General features: G+C 34.5%; 1 protein-coding gene across 1 annotated transcript in view; it reads right to left on the reverse strand.

Annotated features, from left to right (window-relative positions):
* Positions 1-20,247, reverse strand: part of LOC104911446 (MAM and LDL-receptor class A domain-containing protein 1-like) — a 43,647-nt gene that overhangs the window by 12,331 nt on the left and 11,069 nt on the right. Inside the window, exons 3-5 of the mRNA XM_010712647.2 lie at positions 14,861-15,022; positions 12,288-12,445; positions 5,839-6,040 (exon numbers count right to left, since the gene is read on the reverse strand). Coding sequence (XP_010710949.1) covers positions 5,839-6,040; positions 12,288-12,445; positions 14,861-15,022 — 522 coding nt within the window. The remainder of the gene's footprint in view (positions 1-5,838; positions 6,041-12,287; positions 12,446-14,860; positions 15,023-20,247) is intronic.

Raw genomic sequence — 20,247 nt, forward strand, 5'->3', positions numbered from 1 at the left:
AGCATGCCAGGCTTTACCACATGGCACATGAGTCCAGCCACTGGAAATAGTGTAGCCTCTATTACCCAAAGGATAATATAATGCAAATATTTGTATTTCATAGTTATTAGTACAGTCAGAGACAAACAAGAATGCTTATCTTACATGAAACAAGATCTCTACGCCATGCATTTCTTTTCTGCCTGCCTTGTTCAGATGCCAAGATCTCTAGTGCAGATTAGGTCTCCGCAAATATTTATAAACCATCTATGACAGTGAATTCTAATTAAGACTAGTAGCCAATGGCATTAAAATCAACACCAGAAAGCATGAAATAATGTTACCACATGCTATTATGCAGCATTAGTTCTGTTGTATCAGAGCTTGCTTTTAAGTCCATTTAGGTAAATGGAAAGACTTATTGATTTTAATGGGCCTGCATCAGACCCCTGAGAACTAGCAACCTGTCTGATACATTTGCATAAGTAATTTACCTACTAAATCTAACAAAAACTGAGGACATATTAACCATAGCTAAAAGAGTCAAAAATAAACTCCTCCAACAGTTTCCATTAGATGAGAGTATAAATTAATTACAAGTCCAATCCGGTGCATTAATAAAGTTGAAAGCAGTGGTAATCTTCACTTTCACTTCAGTGCACATTGGATCAGAGCATAAAATCAGTCCATTCAGTGTCTATAGGGAAATAACCTTGTTTAAAAAAATTCATTGCACTGAACTTATTCAAATACTACTACAGGCTATCTGTGAGTGTTTATTTGTGTCAGTACAGTTTCTGCTAGAAAATAAAATGTAACATCAAAGCTTGTATAAAGACAAAAAGAAAAGGTAATGGGAAAGGAAAGGGATGAGCCTACATAGTTAAATATTTAATTCTCCCTCCTTTTGAGAACACAGAAGTATAGGGCAGGGTGCTGGAAAGGATTCTAGAAACTCTGTTACAAAGCCAAAATCATTTTAACAAAATTTTAACAAAATCAGAACTTGTCCCAGTGATATCATAGTTTTATATTTCTGGACAGAATTGGGCAAAATGCATCTTAGAGGATCCCAATGTGCTAGCATGCAAACAAGGGAAAACATACAAGTAACACACTGCTTGTAAAATCAAGCTTTGATTTAAAATTTCCACTCAGAGATCTACCACTACAGGCTGGAACAGACATCACCTACGAACAATCATGGCAATATCCGTCACATTTCTGTTAAGAGCAATCTAGAATTTGCTAGCTATTTGCTAGCAACAATTGCTAGTCTGTTACCATAATGCACTTATTTATTTATTAGGAGCAATGAAAAACTAGAGAAACTGTGAAGTTTAATTACCAACAAAGTGATATGAGACAGATTTAGTGCAGAGGAAAGAGAAACTGCTCAGAATCAGGACAGTCTTCATAGATGGGCTGATAACACAATGCCATGCTAACTCTTTTATTTCTCAGCTTAACTTATAATGAAAGGTAGTTTGTACAGGTCCAAATTTAGCATCATCTGAGAGGAGCATCCTGGTAAGCTCTGCCTAATTTGATAAATCTCAGCTTGTGATTAAATCTTGTTGAAGAGAAAGCTGTCTTACCTAATAAAGAATCTGAGAATTTCTTTTCTCCAATGCAATGATTTTTTTTTAATCCTCAAATTATTTCTCTATCCCACTTTGAAAAAATATATTGAGTTTTATGAACAAAATTAGCAAGGTAAAGCATCAACTCTGTGATTTGAGCCTTTTTTGTTGTTGTTTGGTGTAAACAGATGGATTTTGGAGACTCATAATTAATAAGACAATTCTTGTACACTATTAATAAATCCAAAGACTTTAATTTCCCAAAAGGCATCTAGTTTGAATCAGAAGATTTCAATATTCTGTGCAGAGAGACATTGAAAAGCAGAGAGAAATAAAAAGTTTTAAGCCAATATATTATATTTATTTATGCACAATATAATTTCATTCAACATTTGACACTAATTATGCTAGTTTATGCACTCTATCTCATACTAGAAACATTCCCTGTTTCTCTTCCTGTGAAATCAGCAAAACTTATGGCTTCACTGTAAGATAAGTGCACTGGAAGATACTGAATCAGGCTGAAGAATCTCCCTGAGGTGTTAAACTCTGGGTCATAATTTTTTTCTTTATAAATGCAGAAATGTCCTATCTCTGCCAAGCAAAGAGGATCTATAAGACATTCTGATTTGTTTCACTGAGAGACTAACTAGAGAAACTATTCACAAATACCTCCAAGCCCTCTATCACTTCCTTGCTTCCCTCTTCCCCTCCTTTGTTTATTGAGGCAGACTTCCCCTGAATCATATTTCGCCCTTGAGGAAGGAGAATCCCTGAGTTCTCAACCTGCTTAACTACAAGCTTGAGCAAACAAGCTAACAATGATTCTCTTGGCTCTGCAACTTAGAGAATTCAGAGTTAAATGTCCTCTACAGAGCTTTTCCTCGTGATCTGATGTTGTACTATGTGCAGCTCTAGCACTTAACAATTCCAGAACATCGCAAGTTCAGACTTGGGGATGTTCAATTTCAGAGACAGATCACCAAATCCCTCTAAGCCTTTGGCATAATCTATCATGTCACACACACGCACACATGTAGAACCTTCAGCAAAACTTTTTGGGCTGTTAGATAAAAGTATGAATTATGCCTTTCTTATAAGACCCAGTGAAAGGAGATCTTTGTAAAGTGCCACAGTGCTTTACTAAGTTTAATGAAGAACTTGTAGTAGCAATCTACACTCTGCTGTGTTTTCATTATGAACATTCATCTGAGACTGTTTCTGTCAAAAAGATGTCTGTGGTAAAGTCCATTTCCTTTCAGCTTGAAATAAGAAAACACTCTGTTGTTCCTGCCCTTTGGGATCCTCTCCTCTTTACTCTTTTGGGTAAATACGGATATTAGGCAATGCCTAATTCTGCTTTTCTTAGGAGGTCAGTGGAAATTACTTTTGTTCTGAAGGAACTTCAAGACTAGGTCTGTCAGACACACATCTGCTGTGACACCTGAAACTAAAATATAGAGAAGTCTTGAAGAAATTCTAAGAGACAGAAGAAAACTTAAATATTACTTTTAATATTTAATATTTTAATTAAATTAATTAAATAATTAAAATATTTTAATATTACTTTTATAAGTTTCAATGCCTATATGAGAAAACATTGAACAGCTATTCTGCTTATGAAGATAAACTTAGATTCACGCAAGCATATATTTTGTTTTTACTAAAAAATTTGCTGGTATTAAAATGGGAAATTCAATTTTAAGGGAAAAAAAGTGGTGAATTACTATACTGAACCTACATGTGGCTTGGGAAGACCAAGTCAGAAACAGCTGGCAGTGCAGAACCCATCATGGGAATTAATGATCAGCGCTCTCCCAGGCATCCACAAATGGGCACTACTGGAGGCATGTTATACTAGATGGACCTTTTTTTTGCCCTGGTTAATAGAACTTCTTTGCAATATTAGCTCCTCTGGAAAGTAGGAAAGATCATCTGCAGCAGTAGATCATCTGTAGAGAACACAGAGTTTTGTGCAATTCTGCCATGATCAGATGACACAGAGGCAATGTACCCTATTTGTGTTTACTTCAAGCAGTACTATTTAGAAGTGAAAGTTCACAGAGAGATGTTAAAGAGGGGCTAATAGGGTTAGTGGAGAACTTCTCCACATGACAGTCTGCAGCAGAAGTCAGTGGTGATCGCCATGAGGCATAGCTTCTACCAATACACAATCTCCATAAGCTCAAATAATTTTTGCTTGGGTGATCTCTGGAATAGAGTACTGGTGGGAAATATAAAAACTTCACACACTATATCAGAAGAAAAGAGTGGTCCTTGAAATGTGGTAAGACTACCTCTCATTTACCAGTTAATTCTGAACCAAGTAAAATTTTGTGCCACTGGCAGCTGGCACTGCAGATTCCTCCATGCATGAGCATCAGCTAGAAGTTACTTCTGTAGTAAGCCAGGGACTAGTTTGATCACTCTTTGTTCAAACGTTAAGAAGTACTCTTGAATGTGAAGAAGTTCTCCTGTCTAATGAGGGTTGACTGCTTAAGAACAAATAAAAATCTCAGCTGAATTAGAGCTGCTGGTAATGCTTTATTGCTTAGAGCTCCCAGCCAGATAAAATGTGATCGCTTCTGTTTAGAAGTCTCAGGAAACCCAAAGTAATTAAAGAACAGATGAAAAATAATAATGCAGTGAGAGGAAAAAATATTCGGGAGCAAAGTTATCTCCTGAAAGAAAGAATATTACAGAAAACCTGTACTGCAGGTATACACACTTTCTCTGAACTAAGTCTTTGAATAAACATGAGGAGCAAAAATCAAAACAGGTCTGATGGTGTAGTAGATAAACGTTCCCACCAATTCTGTTAAAGCAAAATATTCTTGCTCAAATATCTGCAAGAATGGTATACTGAACTTTCTCTTTACACCGCAGTGATTTTGTACTATTTGTGGGTAATATTTTCAAATTTCACTGTCTCAATTTTTAAGTTAGTAATGAAAAATAGCATTTTGTCCAGAGCAGCTACACTTTGTTAGGCACTAGATTAAAGTGTCAGAGTTCAGCTCTTCTTCCTAAATAACTAAGGTTTATTTAATTACGCAGTTTTTCTGAAGTTCTTTTGCTTCTTTGCGAGCACAGACTGGGTGCACCCAGCCTAGGGTACAGACTAGGATAGGACTTTTCATAAAGCAATACAAAACTGCTAGAGAAACAAAAAATCAAAACACATGTAAGTAATAATATCTAGATATTATTTCTGATCTGTGGAGGAGATGATACATCGAGTCACAAACTTATCAGGAGATTGCCTTTGATTTTCTTAGAAACGGAGAAATACACAGCTGGAGCATCAACGAATACCCCCAGGTCTGTTTCCTCTACACAGTCTTCCAGCCACTGTGCCCCTGTCCTGTAAGGTTGCCTGGGGTAGGAATACATGCTTGTTCATAATAAACCATCAAAGTTCCATAAAAAATAGAAATTTGATTTATATATATTGTTGAAATAGAAGCCAAGGACTTGTTAATCCCAGGTACTCAAAATATATCATTTCAAAATTTCTACTTTGCTATATTACACATGTAAATGACTAAATATGTCTTAAGGTATAATTTGAAAAGGTTATTAACATGACGAGCACTTGTTTATGTACATGGTTTGCAGTTCATTATAATACATTCCAAAACAGTATTTTCAATTCCAAAACAGTAGCTAGCCTACTGGTTGGAAAATCAACTTTTTTTTCCAGATTGAGATCAAGTAAATGCCACCTATTTGAATATATATTTTATTTCAAATTTTAATCTCTGTGGGGTTAGTTCTTCAAGGAGCTGCTTAATCATCAAAATTAACAAAGCAGTGCATTGAATAGATTCACAACTAATTCATACACAGTCTGAATAGTAAGAGCAGTATAGATTTCTAGCTATTCAAGAACATTTTTATAACATCTGCATTAGAATTTGTTTATCTATAATCTTTTCTAGTTGCTCCATATGAATAAAGATTTATAGAGAAATCTTAGATTAGGAATGGTTTATATTCTTATTAAAATTTCTATTTGCACATAAATTTTAATATTTTTTTCCTGATAATTTATCATATGTGGTATTTAATTTGCTGAGGACTTTCTTACAGAATGCATATGGCTTCATAAAGTATTAGAATTTAACTCATTTTCTTTACACAGTTTGATTCAGTTACTTTGTGTAGCAGAAGCCAGATCACACATATTTGAGATATTCAATGAAATACGCAATAAAAGTTTTCCTCTAGAGTCTAAAAATATACCAGTATTGTAAATACTTCTGTAATAACATACCTCCATCCACACATTCTAGGGTGAAAGAAATATCATCAAGAGCAAATTCTGTGGGTTCACTCTGCCCCACCTCAGCTTCAAAGGCAACTCTGAAAGGAGCATTACTGGAAAGGACCACATTTGCATACATCCATTTGTTTTCTTCATTTTTGCTAGAAGACCACATAAGAATATCCATTCCATGTTCTTCAACTGAGTATACCTGTTGACCAAGAAGTCCAAGAGATATAATTGACTCAGTGCTGAAGAAGAGACAGAGGAACATGTCTAGCCAGGGTAATACAGCTTTCTTGGTGAGGTACAAAAGTTATTAAATACTTTTGTTCATTCTAACTCAGCTGCAAGTAAAAAGCTACTCTGAACATAAATAAATAAACAAAGAGAATTGCTAAGAGAATCACTACTTGGAAAACCTACAGACTGTCTCATCATATAGAAGCTAAGGACTAAAGACCTAACCCAAATTTCATCTAACACTGAAGAAAAGACTAAGAATGTTCAAGAGATACCCTTTCATTTCTAAAATATGAACTTCTTAAAATTGATAGACTAGGTGAAGATTTTGGAGACATAGATGATCGGCTCAGTATTCAGCTTTAAAGCCTCTACTTTGGTACAATTAATTTATACTATGTTTCATGGTAAGTTAACCCAAACATATTTAGCAACAACAAATATAAAATAAAGAACATTACTGAAAGAAATAGGAATGACAACAAGTGAACTCACTGGTGAATTATTAATGTCATGCACAGGCTTCTGGAAATTATGTAGATAGCTGCGTTTCTCACACAGGTGTTCAAAATCCTCATACAATTTAAACCAAGGCCAGAAATAATGAAAAAGAGTTGGAGCAACGAAAGTCAGCATATTCCAACCATTCCAGCTGATAGTTATTTCTTTAAGAGACTGGAAATTTTAATTGTTATCCTCTCCTCCTCACACTTTGAACACCATCATTCTTACAAGTTTATAATCTAATTATTCATTAGTTGATCTGGTGGTTCATGTCTCTGCTTTACCATCCCACTTAAACAGTGGAACATGAAAAGAGTCCCACAAAATCTGAGACTCAAGAAAGTTATAAACTTAAATCCATACTAATGATATGCGTAATTAAATATCTTTGACTTTCCCAGCCAGCTTGGTGAGACAAGATAAAAATCCAAACTACATACTTTACAGAAGTTACTGCATTGACCAAAATATTTGTAATGACCGAACATAGTTGTACATTGTTTCTGTTTTGGAAGAGAGGTGAAGCAAGTGGACTATCATACAATAATCCAAATTAGTACCTAACATAACCAAGTTTGATGTATTACAGGACTGTGTTACAGCACTATCTAGCAACAGTCTTCCAAAAAGTTAAAAAGCATGCTGAGCAACACTGAGAAGTTTTGAGAAAAAATAGCTGAATTAAGCCATTAAAAAATGAAAAAAACTATTTGCATTCACAATATCAGGTTATAAGTCCTTAATAAGCTGAATCTCCCAATTAGACTAACTGCAGGCAAAGTCAAGGCTATGTTACAACATCTGTATGTATATCACATGGACCATTCACTGTTTCATCAATCATGAAATATTACAGTCTCATTACTGTAAATCTTTACAACACACAACAGTATTAGTGTGGTTTTAGTTATTACTGTGTCATGCAGTGACATTTTCTATTTTTTGAAGGCTAATACTGAGATAATAAAATTGCATTTGGTACACCTAATAGAAAAGTTTCATAGATGAACAAACAACTGTTGTGGGAAGAACCAAGCACTTTTGAAGACACTACTAGAATCTCTTTATTTGAAGGCTGTCTCATGGTTTAAAATCAGTTGTTTCTTTGTGTGCTTCATCATCAAGTTGGTAGCAGAGATTTTTCAAAGCATGCTACCTGCTTGAGCAGTTCTTTGTATGTACAGAGAACATACATCATGTCTACACGGAAACTGATCTCAAATGGAATACAAACTGCTTTGTACAAACAAGCCAGCTTAGAAATTTACGCTGAGTATGAAAAATAAACTCATCCTGAAATCTGCTATAAATGGCAGTGGGCCTGGGGTCAGCAAGTCAAAGCAGATCCAGAAAATACACTTTGATGACATCTGCTTCTGCCTGCATAGATGCAAGGTTAATTTCCTTTCCATGAGATATATATTAGATTTGCCATATAGAAAGGGTATGCAAATAGATAATTATTATGGATTAGTTAATATGTCATGTTAACTTTTGTGATTATGTCTCCTGTTAGAGTTTGCTTGAGTTTAAACCTGTTATATTGTTTGTCATAATAAAAATATGTGGAAACTAATAGATTTTAGTATACATCTCTGAACTGGTACACAGGAAATCTCAGATGAGCTCACACCTCTATTCTACTTCTCATGTACACTCTTGGGGAAATACTTAATTCCCACTTTCTGCTGCAGTGCTCCCGAATGCATTTACTTCACTTCTTCAAATCTTTATCCACTATTTAATCAAGAAAGTGGCTATCTTTCTCTATTCCTCTTAAAAATTGCAGCTGAAAATTCTGAAAAAAATATGTAATTTAGAATATATGGTAAATCAGATGAGATTACAACAGAGTTCATAAAAATGGTGTCTGTTTCTTTAGCTTGAGATATATATATCTCTCTCTCAGAGATAATGCCCACAGAAAGTAAAAGATGTCATGGTGTATCCTTCACCAAGGTTACTTTTGTCTCTGAAGTTTGAAGCATTTTTTGAGTTTATTTAGTGTACAGAAGACTTTTGCTTTTCAGAAAGATAAACATGGTACAATTGCCGAGTAAGGCTGACGTAGAATGAAGTGACAATAATCCTCACTTTCTGCTCAGCAGTGCTGGGTTAGTACATCTGTAAACATATGCAGAACATGAATGGTAGCAAAGCTCTCCAATGCCCTCGAAAGTTAGAGTGCTGTAATGCTTAGTGTCTTCAGAGATTTTCCAACACCTCCCTACACAGCAACATACAAATTGCACACAAGCTAGCCTAGCAGTGGAAATAATTTAAGAATTCAAAGAGGAAATAGCTAATAAAATGAATCTCACCCAACCAAACAATAACAGTAAAACTAAGTCTGCACCTTCAGTGAAAATCCTGTTGAATTACTATCTACCAGGCTGTGGAGAGCATGCTCAATCTAATTGTAAGCTAAATACTACCATTTTAATTTCAGTGTAACAAGCATATATTGACTAATTAGTCAGTTTGTACTGACACACTTTCTGAAGTTCACACACAGTCTAAATCACAAAGAACAGGAATCAGAAAAAATAGAGCCATCACTTCATTTACTGTGGAGTTAAAAGCTAAAGATGAAAATATCCCAGTACATACTTCATGGAGATTCTAAGAAGAATTTAGCATGATAATCTTTAAGAAGCAAATGCATGAAAGAAGCTATTATAGTTGCTACTTGGTCTTTCTCCAAGGTGCCTCTGCCAGCTGGTTCATTTGTAGTCCATATGTGAATGGCATTCTTTCACAAATCCCATTCCCCTGCCTTAAAATCATGACTCAGTTTTAATTCTCCACAGCATGTTCTCTGTGTTAGAGACTCCTTAATTCATCTTTTTCAGCTTCTTTTTCATTTTGAGGATAAGGAAAGTGTATGCACTTCTGAAGGTCACAAAATATAACCTGTAATTTTCTACTTAGTCATCAGCAGTGCTGTCTCATACCCTCATGCTGACTCTTCAAGAATCTTCTTGATCTTCCCTGACTCTAGCAGTTGTTATACAGGAAGGTACTATGTTCCATCTGGAAGGTTAATTAATTGGCTAATAACCAAGAAGTCAAAGTAACTCTGAAGAGTGTGTTCTCCCCATGTTACTACCTATCTACTCTTCTTAAATCACCAGCCTGGGAAGCAGGAGAATCTTGGGCAAGTCAACATATACTAGCAACAGAGAAGTGTCAGTTGAAAAAATGTACCACTGACTCCAGTGAATAAAGATGCTAAGTTTTCTACTCCATATCCTTAAGACGATGTCTTCCAACTCTGTTTGTTCCTTGGCAGTCATCATTGCACACCTTACTTGGATGTACAGGAAATACAGGAACAATGAAATTGTTTCTCTAAAGTCCATGAGCTGATTAGCAAAATAGAATCACCATTTACTGTTATACTGGAGAAACACTTGAAAAAGTGGTGCCTCTTTTTTGCCTTAAACATGAGTTTGAAGCAATTAAAATATAGCCATTTTTAGTAAAATTGAGCCATCCTACACAAAAATTTATTGCATCTCATTTCCTTTAGTATCAGCAAATATCAAGGCAGAAGACTGATATATTAGAATTATACTATCATTTCGGGAATTAACATTGGCTTTAATTCTCAACTTTTTTACAAACTCCTGGAATAAACTAATAGAAAAAGCATGCTGCAGTTTAATGAAAGCAGAATGCTTTCTGTCTCTCTGACAGATGAGCAATAGGATTGTCACTAGAATGCAATAGATGTTAAAATAACCTTGATTTCATGCTGCAATGTCTCTACTGTTTCATTTAAAACAACTAAACAGTTACCAAATGTGAAGAGAAATGTATTTTTTTAAATTTACATTTGCAGAATTTACACAATAAAAATTCTATATATTTAGAATTATTTCCTTTTCAGAATATATTAATTAATATATCAGACTAGTCCTGTGTTTAATGCTGAATAAATCAACTCTCAAAGGCTGTTGCCAATTACTTCTAAGAAAATCTTATGCTTTGTACTATATCATTGTGAAATAATTTTCTTCTCTTGCTGGCTAATAGTTGACTGATGTCCCAAAGCATTAGTACTCAGATCTTTTTAAAATAACATTCATTCTATCTTAATGCAAGAGGAGCTCTTGTGAATATTTTTACCTTTTTAAAGTTAATAACAATAATACCCTATGCTTTTGCTTTCCAGTAAAAAATTACAAAGTTTATGGTAATACAAATCTGTCACTGAAATGTGAATTTTGAATAAAGAAGAGAAAGTACTTTTAATTCTTCTTTCTCTAATCTCAATGAATGTTCCCTTTGTTGCAATAAAATAGAATTATTTCTATAACATTTTTTCTTGCTTTACATTATTTTGAGAAGCTCTACTACATCTACTTACATTGAGATATCCTTCATTTTTTCTTTCTTTTTACAGATGTAGTCATTTTAAACATTCATCTCTGTATATATTGTCTCTCTGCACTTTTCTTTTAATACAGATCTGACAAGAATGTTGCAGAAAGCTGTACATCAGATAATGCCTGTAACATCAGCTGTAGTAGTGACATTATTATATTCTAACACATTATTCATATTTCCTATTACAATTTGACTTTTTTCACCTCCACTGCCTGAGCAAAAGTCTTCACTGAGCTGTTGCTTTTTTCTTTCTTTTTTTTCCCCCTTCTCTCCTCCCCTCCCTTTTTCCTTTTGTTTAATCTTTTGAAATGTTTTTATTATTTAACTGATTATTGTTCCTTTTTATTATAGATGTTTTAATGTATTTCTACATAAAAAGCAATGCTGCTGATAGGAAAACTTATGTGCTGGATTAAGAAAATTCTTCATGGATCTCTTTTCTGAAATCAAAGTTAATCAAAGTTAACTACTTTGAAAGGGGTTTAAGAAAAAAAGGAAAAAAGTAAAGCAGACTCTGGCTGGTGCCTAACCACATATAGAATTAATACATCTACTTATTTACTAATTCTAAGTGTTCTGCAATGATTGAAAAATTCCAGTTTAGAAACTCCTTAAATAAAAAATCTTGCCTACATTCTTGCATACTGAATTTAAAACAAATATTTCATGGATAATCTCAGTGTATTTCCATTACCAACACATCCAAAAGATAATCATTGTCTGCTTTTTACTTCGATTTAATCTGTAACTGCTCTTGACCTTTACCTGCTGTTCTATTTTCTTAATCTGAATGTGCAAAGTTTGAATATGTGGAGGAATAAATAATGTAAACTGAGAAGAATAATGGGTTTGAAGGCATGACATAATATTTTAAAAGCTGTGTTCAAATAATAAATTTACAAGCTTGTGGTATAAAAACTGCTAAAAAAAAATTATGATGAGCTATCACAGAATCAGAGATTCATAAAATCATAGGGTTTGGAAGGGACCATCTAGTCCAGCCACCTGCTAAAGTAGGTTCCCTAGAGTGGGAAGAGTACACAGAGTACACAGGAAAGAAGGTTTTAATAGTTTTTGATAGTGAAATAGGCAATGTTAATTCCTGTATATGTAGTAAAAGGACTGCAAGTGAAATTAAGACTAGAACAAAATCATTATTTTTAAAGTTGACTGAATTTTTTCATATATTGGTGTGATGAAAGTGGAGGTGAAGTATATCTAACAGCCTCTGAGATTTAGATTACTTCATACGCTGAAATTCAAACACTACTAATGAAGTATTGCTATAGTATGATTAGTGGAAGTGATTTTTCTCTTACCTTTAAGACTCCTCTTTGCCTAGAAGCAAACATCCAGAACCAAAATCTAACTCTGCAGACCCCAAGGCTGGCTGGGAAGAATTTGGTAGTGATTATCCTTGCTCTACTTCCTTCCTCCTGCGCAGTTGAGTTTACATACAAGAAGTGCTGTCCTTTACCTTAGTAAAAAAAGGTTAAAAACAGTTGCAGTTTTTAGCGCTACTTTATGCTGTAGGATAATCATTTTTACCACCTCAGGTGCTGTTATCTTTTACCACATGCATGTATACCCAGCCTCGGTTAGACAGAGATGTTAAACCTTTGCCTATTTCTGTTTATTACATTCAATATTAATATAACATTCTGCAGACTTCACTTTGCCTTTTCATCCTTGCTTAGATACTTGACTCATATCAGAGTAATAAATTTAAATCACGTTGCAAACACTGACACACATTCACAGATGCTGAAAAAGTCAGGAGGAGGTCCTGCTTATGAACTCCAAACATTACTGTCCCAAACTACCCAGCTCGTCTTTAATAGTATTCAGAAAGTCAGCCTATTCTTTTTGTTCCTCAATTACATAAATGTATGAAATACTGGAATGCGCTGGTACACAGAACTAGTAAGTCTACTTACAAAAGCTTACAGGCCTTAGAGAGCATTAGTTCAGAAAGAGAAATATTCATTTTGGATACCAGTCAAATGAAACCCAGAATTTGGATAATTGGTAATAAGTAGGGTCTATCAAAGAAATAATCTATTTCTATTGTTGCCTTTGAAGCAATCATTTTTGAAATGATTTTCAGATGGGTTTATCTAGGTGCTATGTCAAGCTTCAAACTTTTTCAGAAAACAAATTTTCTCAGTTGAGAAAAAAATATTTGAAAAACTGTAATTACATGGATATACCATATTATTCATAAATAGATTTATTCAAAATATTTGCATACTAAGGAATAAACTGTGAAAACAGGGTGTCTACCTCCTTGATAAATAATATGATATATGGCAAAATTATACACATAATAGGCAATGAAAGTTAAATAAATCTGCTTTTCCAGGTGTTGAAATCTGTGAGGTTGAGATGTTCTGCACTTGAATAGCTACATCCTTTGAGTGTTTAAATACCTCATGGATACTGTGGTAGAAGGTTGAAAGTGTCTTGTTTCTGAACAAGAGAAAAAATTACAATATGGAAATTTATGGAAATGAGAATTTTTAAAAGTGAAACCTGAATAAGCTGCACCGTGGCCAGATTGCATAATGTTACACAGTTGAAACATAGCTGTTATTTATCACTAAATGGTTTCGTGATAAACAGGGTTTATCTTCTGGAGACTGTACTAACACAGTAAGCTAGTTCTGTTAAACAGATGTAAAATTTTCAGAAATTAACATTCGAATGGATTGACAGATATTTCTGTACATAACAGGAAGTCAGTATCTGATCTGCTGGTAATTCTGACAAGAGATTCCTTTTCATTATAGCCAATGTGTAAATTTCTTGCTCACTTCATATACAAATAAATTACAAAAACAGGCAATTTTGTGAAAACATTTGCTGAAATTCCATTTTCCTTTATCTCCTCTTTTTATTATCTTTATTTTTCTTATGATTGCTAGGTAATTTCAAAGACGAAAAGATAACTCAATTGAATTAAAAGAACTGAAATGGAAAAATATATATTATATCTTATTGAAGAGCTGAAGGCTAGTGTTTCTTTTATCATTACACTGCATCAAAGGAAGAGCAAGAAAGCAAATCAGACTACTGATTTGCAAGGAACAGCTTGCCTGGAATAGGTGCATTAGTTTCTATCTCTGTCTGTTCCATCCCTTTTCAAGAGGAATGAACTTCCGCATTTACAGCCAATGGCAACACAGACTAGCATAGATATCTGCTTCTTCTAAAGTGACAAACTGTGATTGGTGGCAGTTAAGCATTTTCATCATGATCTGGCTAGCAGCTCCTGCAGCAGGTGTAGGATCTGGTAAATGAAAAGGAAAGATTAACGTGTAGGACAGAAATGGCCGCAGCCATGACATGCTGATGTCTTTGTTTAGTTTGGAATGTGAAACACCAAGAAAACTTAAAACATGGAGCTCATACTGATTAACACTTCAAAAGAAAAACTGTAGAGATTGTGACACTTCTACGTTGAATATAAAAAATTCTTTGCTCATAAGAAAAACTACAATAGGATTCCTAACCATTAAAATTTCTACAATACAACAAAGCAATTCTGAAATAAAGATTGGGATATTTATAGAAGAAATTAAATTTCTCTCAAGCCAAAATCAAGGAGAAAAGTTAAGACCCTACTTATGAATCTTAAGCATTTCACATGCATCCGCACAGACTCCTTAGCTGCTCTTGAAGGATCAATGAATAACTATATAGTAACTTATTATTACTGACAAAAATATCCTCTTTTTTTTTTTTGTATTAAAATATTAGTATCTGTATCTTTCAAAAGTTTTCAAATGAACCCTTAATAAAATTTTTCATTGCTGACTTGTAAAAATATAGTGGTTTTGTAGAAGTATGTTGTACAGTTTTAAAAGAGTTCTGCTGTATCCCAGATGAATACCTGGTGTATGGTCTGCATCAGGACTCATTTTTCCAGTGACACCGCCACTGCTAACATTCCAGTCAAAGTCATCCCCACGATCTTGTGTTAATCCACATACTGTTGTCCATTCTTGCTCTTGTGTTTCAAAGTTACAACTTCCAGGAATGCTTGTGTAGTAACCTGAAAATATAGAAAGCAGTAAATTATCATCTCAGTTCTACAAGAATGCAATGGACGTACTGAAAATGGTAATGGAGAGGATTCTATTTTACTAATGTCATGATTCCCTGTTTTCCCATAAGCGGACACAAATAATATGTTAATGATGAGAACCAAACAACCAACAAAAACAAACAACAAGAACAACAACAAAACACAAAACCCATCATCCATTTCTTCCTGGACAAGTAGAAACAATTGTTGAAGACATATCCCCAGGAAAATCTTGTGGACAAATTGATAACTTCCCCAATTTTAGCTGTTATTCAAGATGAATAAACAGAATGATGTGCAGCAAAATCTGAAGTAAAACTGAACTCTAGCCCAGTGGTGGTTTTCATGAACATAGGTTGGATCACTCTTGTTACTGTTACCTGTGAAGGCAGCTTTATGATGAGACAGAAGTTCCAGACATTAGGACACTGGACTGAATTAAAAAGATCACTGCTAAACTTTCTGTTTCTAGATCTGTCACTTATTTTTCAAGTGACTTTTGAGGAACAATTAGTCAACAAAATTGTACAAATGCTGTGGAAGAGATTATTCAAATGCTATCAGAAATTCTACTTTTGCTAACGAAAAATCTTTTCCTTAGTTACAATTGTTCTTTGATTGCCATACCCAAGAGCCGAATTTTCCAAGAGCAAATTTTTCAGTTTTTTCAGGTTAGAATTTGAGCAGGGTCAGCTACCTGACTGCAAATTGAGAGCACATTTTGTCTGTAAAAGACTCTGAGGAAAGGTTTAAATTATTAGCCATCAGAACCAGTCATGCATTTCAGAGGCAGGTCTGACTGTAACTATTTCAGACCTCCAGATTTAAAGATTTGGAGTGTATTTCTTGATGTAGAACTATACTACAACATTAAAATACAATTATTTATGTACCACTGTATAGATATAACAAATGTAGATAGAAAAAAAATACATATAAAAAGTAAGCTTAATTTTTAGTCATCTGATAGTTTTTTTTCCTATTTCCTGCTTTGATGCTACCAGAAAAAAATGTTGCCATTTTTCTTTGCAAACATAACTTATCACTGTCATAAATCTGTTTTGTCTGACCAAAATCTGCACACATGTTCACTGTAACCCCTTTGGTCTCTCAGTAAAAAAATGACTAGGACGAAAAAAAGAATAATTTTGATCAAACCTTTATCTCACTGGATGCTAGGAGAAGGATCTGTACTGTACTCTTACTAAGCATGAGAGAGCTGGGACTTTTCAGCCCAAAGTAGAGCAGCACAGTAGGTGTCAGTGTGTATAAAAACTTGCTGTGAGAGTGTAAAGAAAACAAAGCCAGACTCTTCTCAATGGTGTCCCATCTCAGGAAAAGGTGTAATAAGAATAAGTTAAAAAAACAGGAAATTTTGTTTAAAGACCAAAAAACCTACTTCTTAATTTTTTATATTTTACTGTTGGGCTTGTCAAGCACTGGCTCAAATTGCTCACAGAAGTTGTGTAGTCTCCCCTTTTAAAAACATAATTTCTAAAATATGTCTTAACCTATTCTAAATATCACTTTCACAGCCCTGGATGAATTCCTTAGTGTACACTATTTTGAGCAGGATGTTGGACTAGATCTGCAGAAGTGCTTTCCAACCCAAATCATTCTGTTAGAGCTGTTTGCAGATTGGCCTTTGGGAATTGTGAAAGGAATACACAAATACACTGAGCAACAACATTGACACTGCATTACAAACTTAATGGAAACTAAGTAAAGCATAACTTTACCACTAAATAGCTTTTCATGCAGTTAGGGCAAAGGAGAGAACCCATTAATCTCAACAGCAAGTACAATTTTCTCATATAGTTCTAACAAGATCAAAGTACAAATGTATTTAGAATTTATACTATTCATAGTAGATTGCCTGACTCCAGGAATTTTACCCTAACATCTTTAACAGTACATTTTGAATGCAATTATTAATAAATATTTATGAACAATATTTACAGCGTTGATGGAGTCTTCTGATACATATTTTTTATTTTAGGGGTAAACAGAATCTACTTAGAAGCCATCAGATGATTGTTCCATTTATCTGAAAAATTGCTTTCATTTCAATAATTCAAGCACTTCTCTAGTTGGTTCATCAATGCTGAATTTTGCTATTAATCAAACCTGGGTGTATAATTGAATGCAGTTCATGAAAATTGAAACTGCTTTCAAGTGTGCTTTTTCACCTCAGTACTTCCAAAGGGTTATCGAAAGAGAATGAAAATTTGCTAGATTGCCTGACTGAATGGAACAAGGCATAGAGAAAGTAATTTTTGTGAGTTTATGTTTTGTTTTGTTTTTTTTTAAAGACTCTATTAGGCTACATGGATACAATTCATTCTACTTAGATTCTGTTGTAAATCCTGCACAGAGGAATTGCTTTTGAGTAGATTGTGGCCCATTGGCTTATTTGGAGTTATACTGGTACAAATCTATAGTAGAATGTGAAATGAGTTTGGACCTTGAGCTCTGAGAAAAGGAGAAAACTGTAGATAAATGTGAACATAACCACATGCACCGTAGCAGGTTTGAGCACACAGATCTTTGTGGCTACTCTGCACTTTTTTTCCCCTCCTTGTGTATGAGTGCAATTAAGCAGCTTTTGTTGCCTTTTTCTTTAAAAATGAATTTCTAAACTGGAGTGTTACTCCAAAATAATGCCTTCTATTTATTTTCATAGAAACTGCAACAGGTACAATGTGCACAATAATGCTATTGGATAGAGCAAATTCTCATCTACAAAACACTGTTTTTCAGCATAGTTACATTGGCTATGCATTTCCACCAGTCATGAATGAGAGTCTGTATGCTGCCCTTGTAAAAATCTGCACAAGCAGAGGTGACCCACTGTCGCTGTTCTACTGATGAAATGCACCACTCACTGCTCCTTACTGAGCTCACATCCACTGTTTGGTGTCCATAAACGTTCAGCAAGCATCAATGAATGTCACTGAGTGGAATTTAATTCCACATCTTTGTTTCATACACACTTCCATGTCAGACTCCATTCTGTCAGACTGCCTCTCTGCTGCCATCTGTCACATGGCAACAACATATAACAGGATATTGGTGGGGAGTTTAATCACTATGGTATACCAACAACATCCACCTCAGACATTGTGGGCCAACGTAATAAAATAGGAGACATTTCTTTCAGAGAAGCCCATATACATACTGCTTAAGTGGATCAACTTCATAATCATAAATATACTGTGGACAATGTTTTCAAAGCAGATATCAGGTAGCTAGTGGCTAAAAAAAAAAATTAAAAAAAAATTTGGTATCATTTTCTGAGGGACTGAAGATTAAAAAAAAAAATAAAAAATTATCTATTGCCCACTAATGATGTTTATTCAATTCTGTAGGATATATGCTTAGGGAAAGGTGTGTTTATACAAATATCAGACCTCATCTGTAAGAACTAAGATGTATCAGACAAGGCAATATTATACCTGAAGCTTATCTAGGTATTCTGTATACCAGATTAGAGTATCTCTGTTCCTCAGCAACAGCAAGACCTAAGAGTAAAAACAGTTTTTCGAGACCACATCTTTTCCATCTATTGTCTTGATTTCCAACTATAAAAGGATATTTCAAACAATTTATTTAAAGTGAATATCTGTTTGTTTTTCTCTCTCTCTCACTCTTTTTTTTTTTAAATTGCTTTGGAGGTCTTCTGAGGTATTGCAAATACTATGTTGCTTTACTGTGATCCAGTATCAGGTACATCCTGAAATTCTGCCACCTATATTGGCGGAATTGGTGAAAAAGAATCATAGAATCATAGTATCCATATCCCAAGTTGGAAGGGACCCACAAGGATCATCAAGTCCAACTCCTGGACAGGACCTACACAGGACCACCCAAAATAACCAAACCCTAAGTCTGAGAGTGGTGTCCCAACTCCCTGAATGACAGGAGCTTGGGGCTTTTTGTACAGAGGTGCCCAAAATTGCACACAGAACTCAAGATGAGGCCACATTTAGAAAAAAAAGAAAAGGAAGTTGATGCTATTACAGCACCTGCAAGAAACAGAAGAAATCTCCCTCTAAGGAAACTCCTATATCCTCTAAAAATATTTTCTGAATAAATCGAGTTCCTCAATAGTTTTCTGAGTATCATTAGAATGCTGTTTATTTTGGACAGCAGTTCAACCTTAACTGGGTATCTGTTGGATCTGTAAAATGTTGAAAGATTAAGTTAACTGTGTATTTGTATAAACTGTATTTACTTTGTACAATAACTGAAAATAATACGAATACTATATACAAGAAATATGATTTGTCCTGCTTTTTTTTTTTTTTTTAAACAAGTCTGAAAATTATGGCCTTTTAAAGCTAATTTTTCATTTACATGAATATTGTTCACAGAAAATCACTGGAGCACAAAGCACAGGAGGAAGTAGCAACTGGAAAGAGAGAAGTTCCAAGTTATACTCCTGCAGTTACAACTTCGTGTAGGGTTGTAAATCTACACTCTGGCTAAAACAGTGTAATTTACACAATTGGATAAAGGGTCATTGTTTCTGTACCCTGTCCAGTCAAAAGCATTTAGCAGCCACATGAGAGCAAACACCTTTGATTTTCAAGGGAGCACCCAGTGTTGCTGGACTTCAGCTTGGACTTCAACACAGTATCAAAAATGAATCCATGTATGTGATGCATTTACTTTCGCTACCTATCAAGATTGCTTTTGACCATATGTGCAGTATGGTAGATTTGGTACTGAAGCTTAAAGATAAAGAATTAGATTTATTACTGAATTGCATAGACTGTTTAAGCTTTCTTCTCCATATGTTCTAGTTTGGAGAGTGACAATCAATAAACAAAGAACTGAAGCAAGAAAAAGGGTGCAAAGATTTACTGCTTTTGAATTTCAAAGGTGAATTGAAAATGCTGTTAAACTGATCCAGAGTTTCAAAATTGAGTTGTGTCCTTCTGTCTCAAATAGTGTTAGCAAAGAATACCTGTAGGCAAATTTTGCCTCAGCCTTCACGAGGATTCAAAAAATATAAACAGACTGGGTTTTCTCCAACTGCTCTATAATAATGTAAAGGAAGAAAAGGTATCATCTCTCTGCAGTCACATCAGGAACAAAGAACAATGAATACATGGTAGCAACATAAATTAGATTGCAAATATAGGATTAATCTGAAAGATGGGCTTGTTTTACATAACTGCTTTTTATAA

Source organism: Meleagris gallopavo, chromosome 6 (assembly GCF_000146605.3).
Source record: "Meleagris gallopavo isolate NT-WF06-2002-E0010 breed Aviagen turkey brand Nicholas breeding stock chromosome 6, Turkey_5.1, whole genome shotgun sequence".
In the NCBI taxonomy this organism is placed as follows: Eukaryota; Metazoa; Chordata; class Aves; order Galliformes; family Phasianidae; genus Meleagris; species Meleagris gallopavo.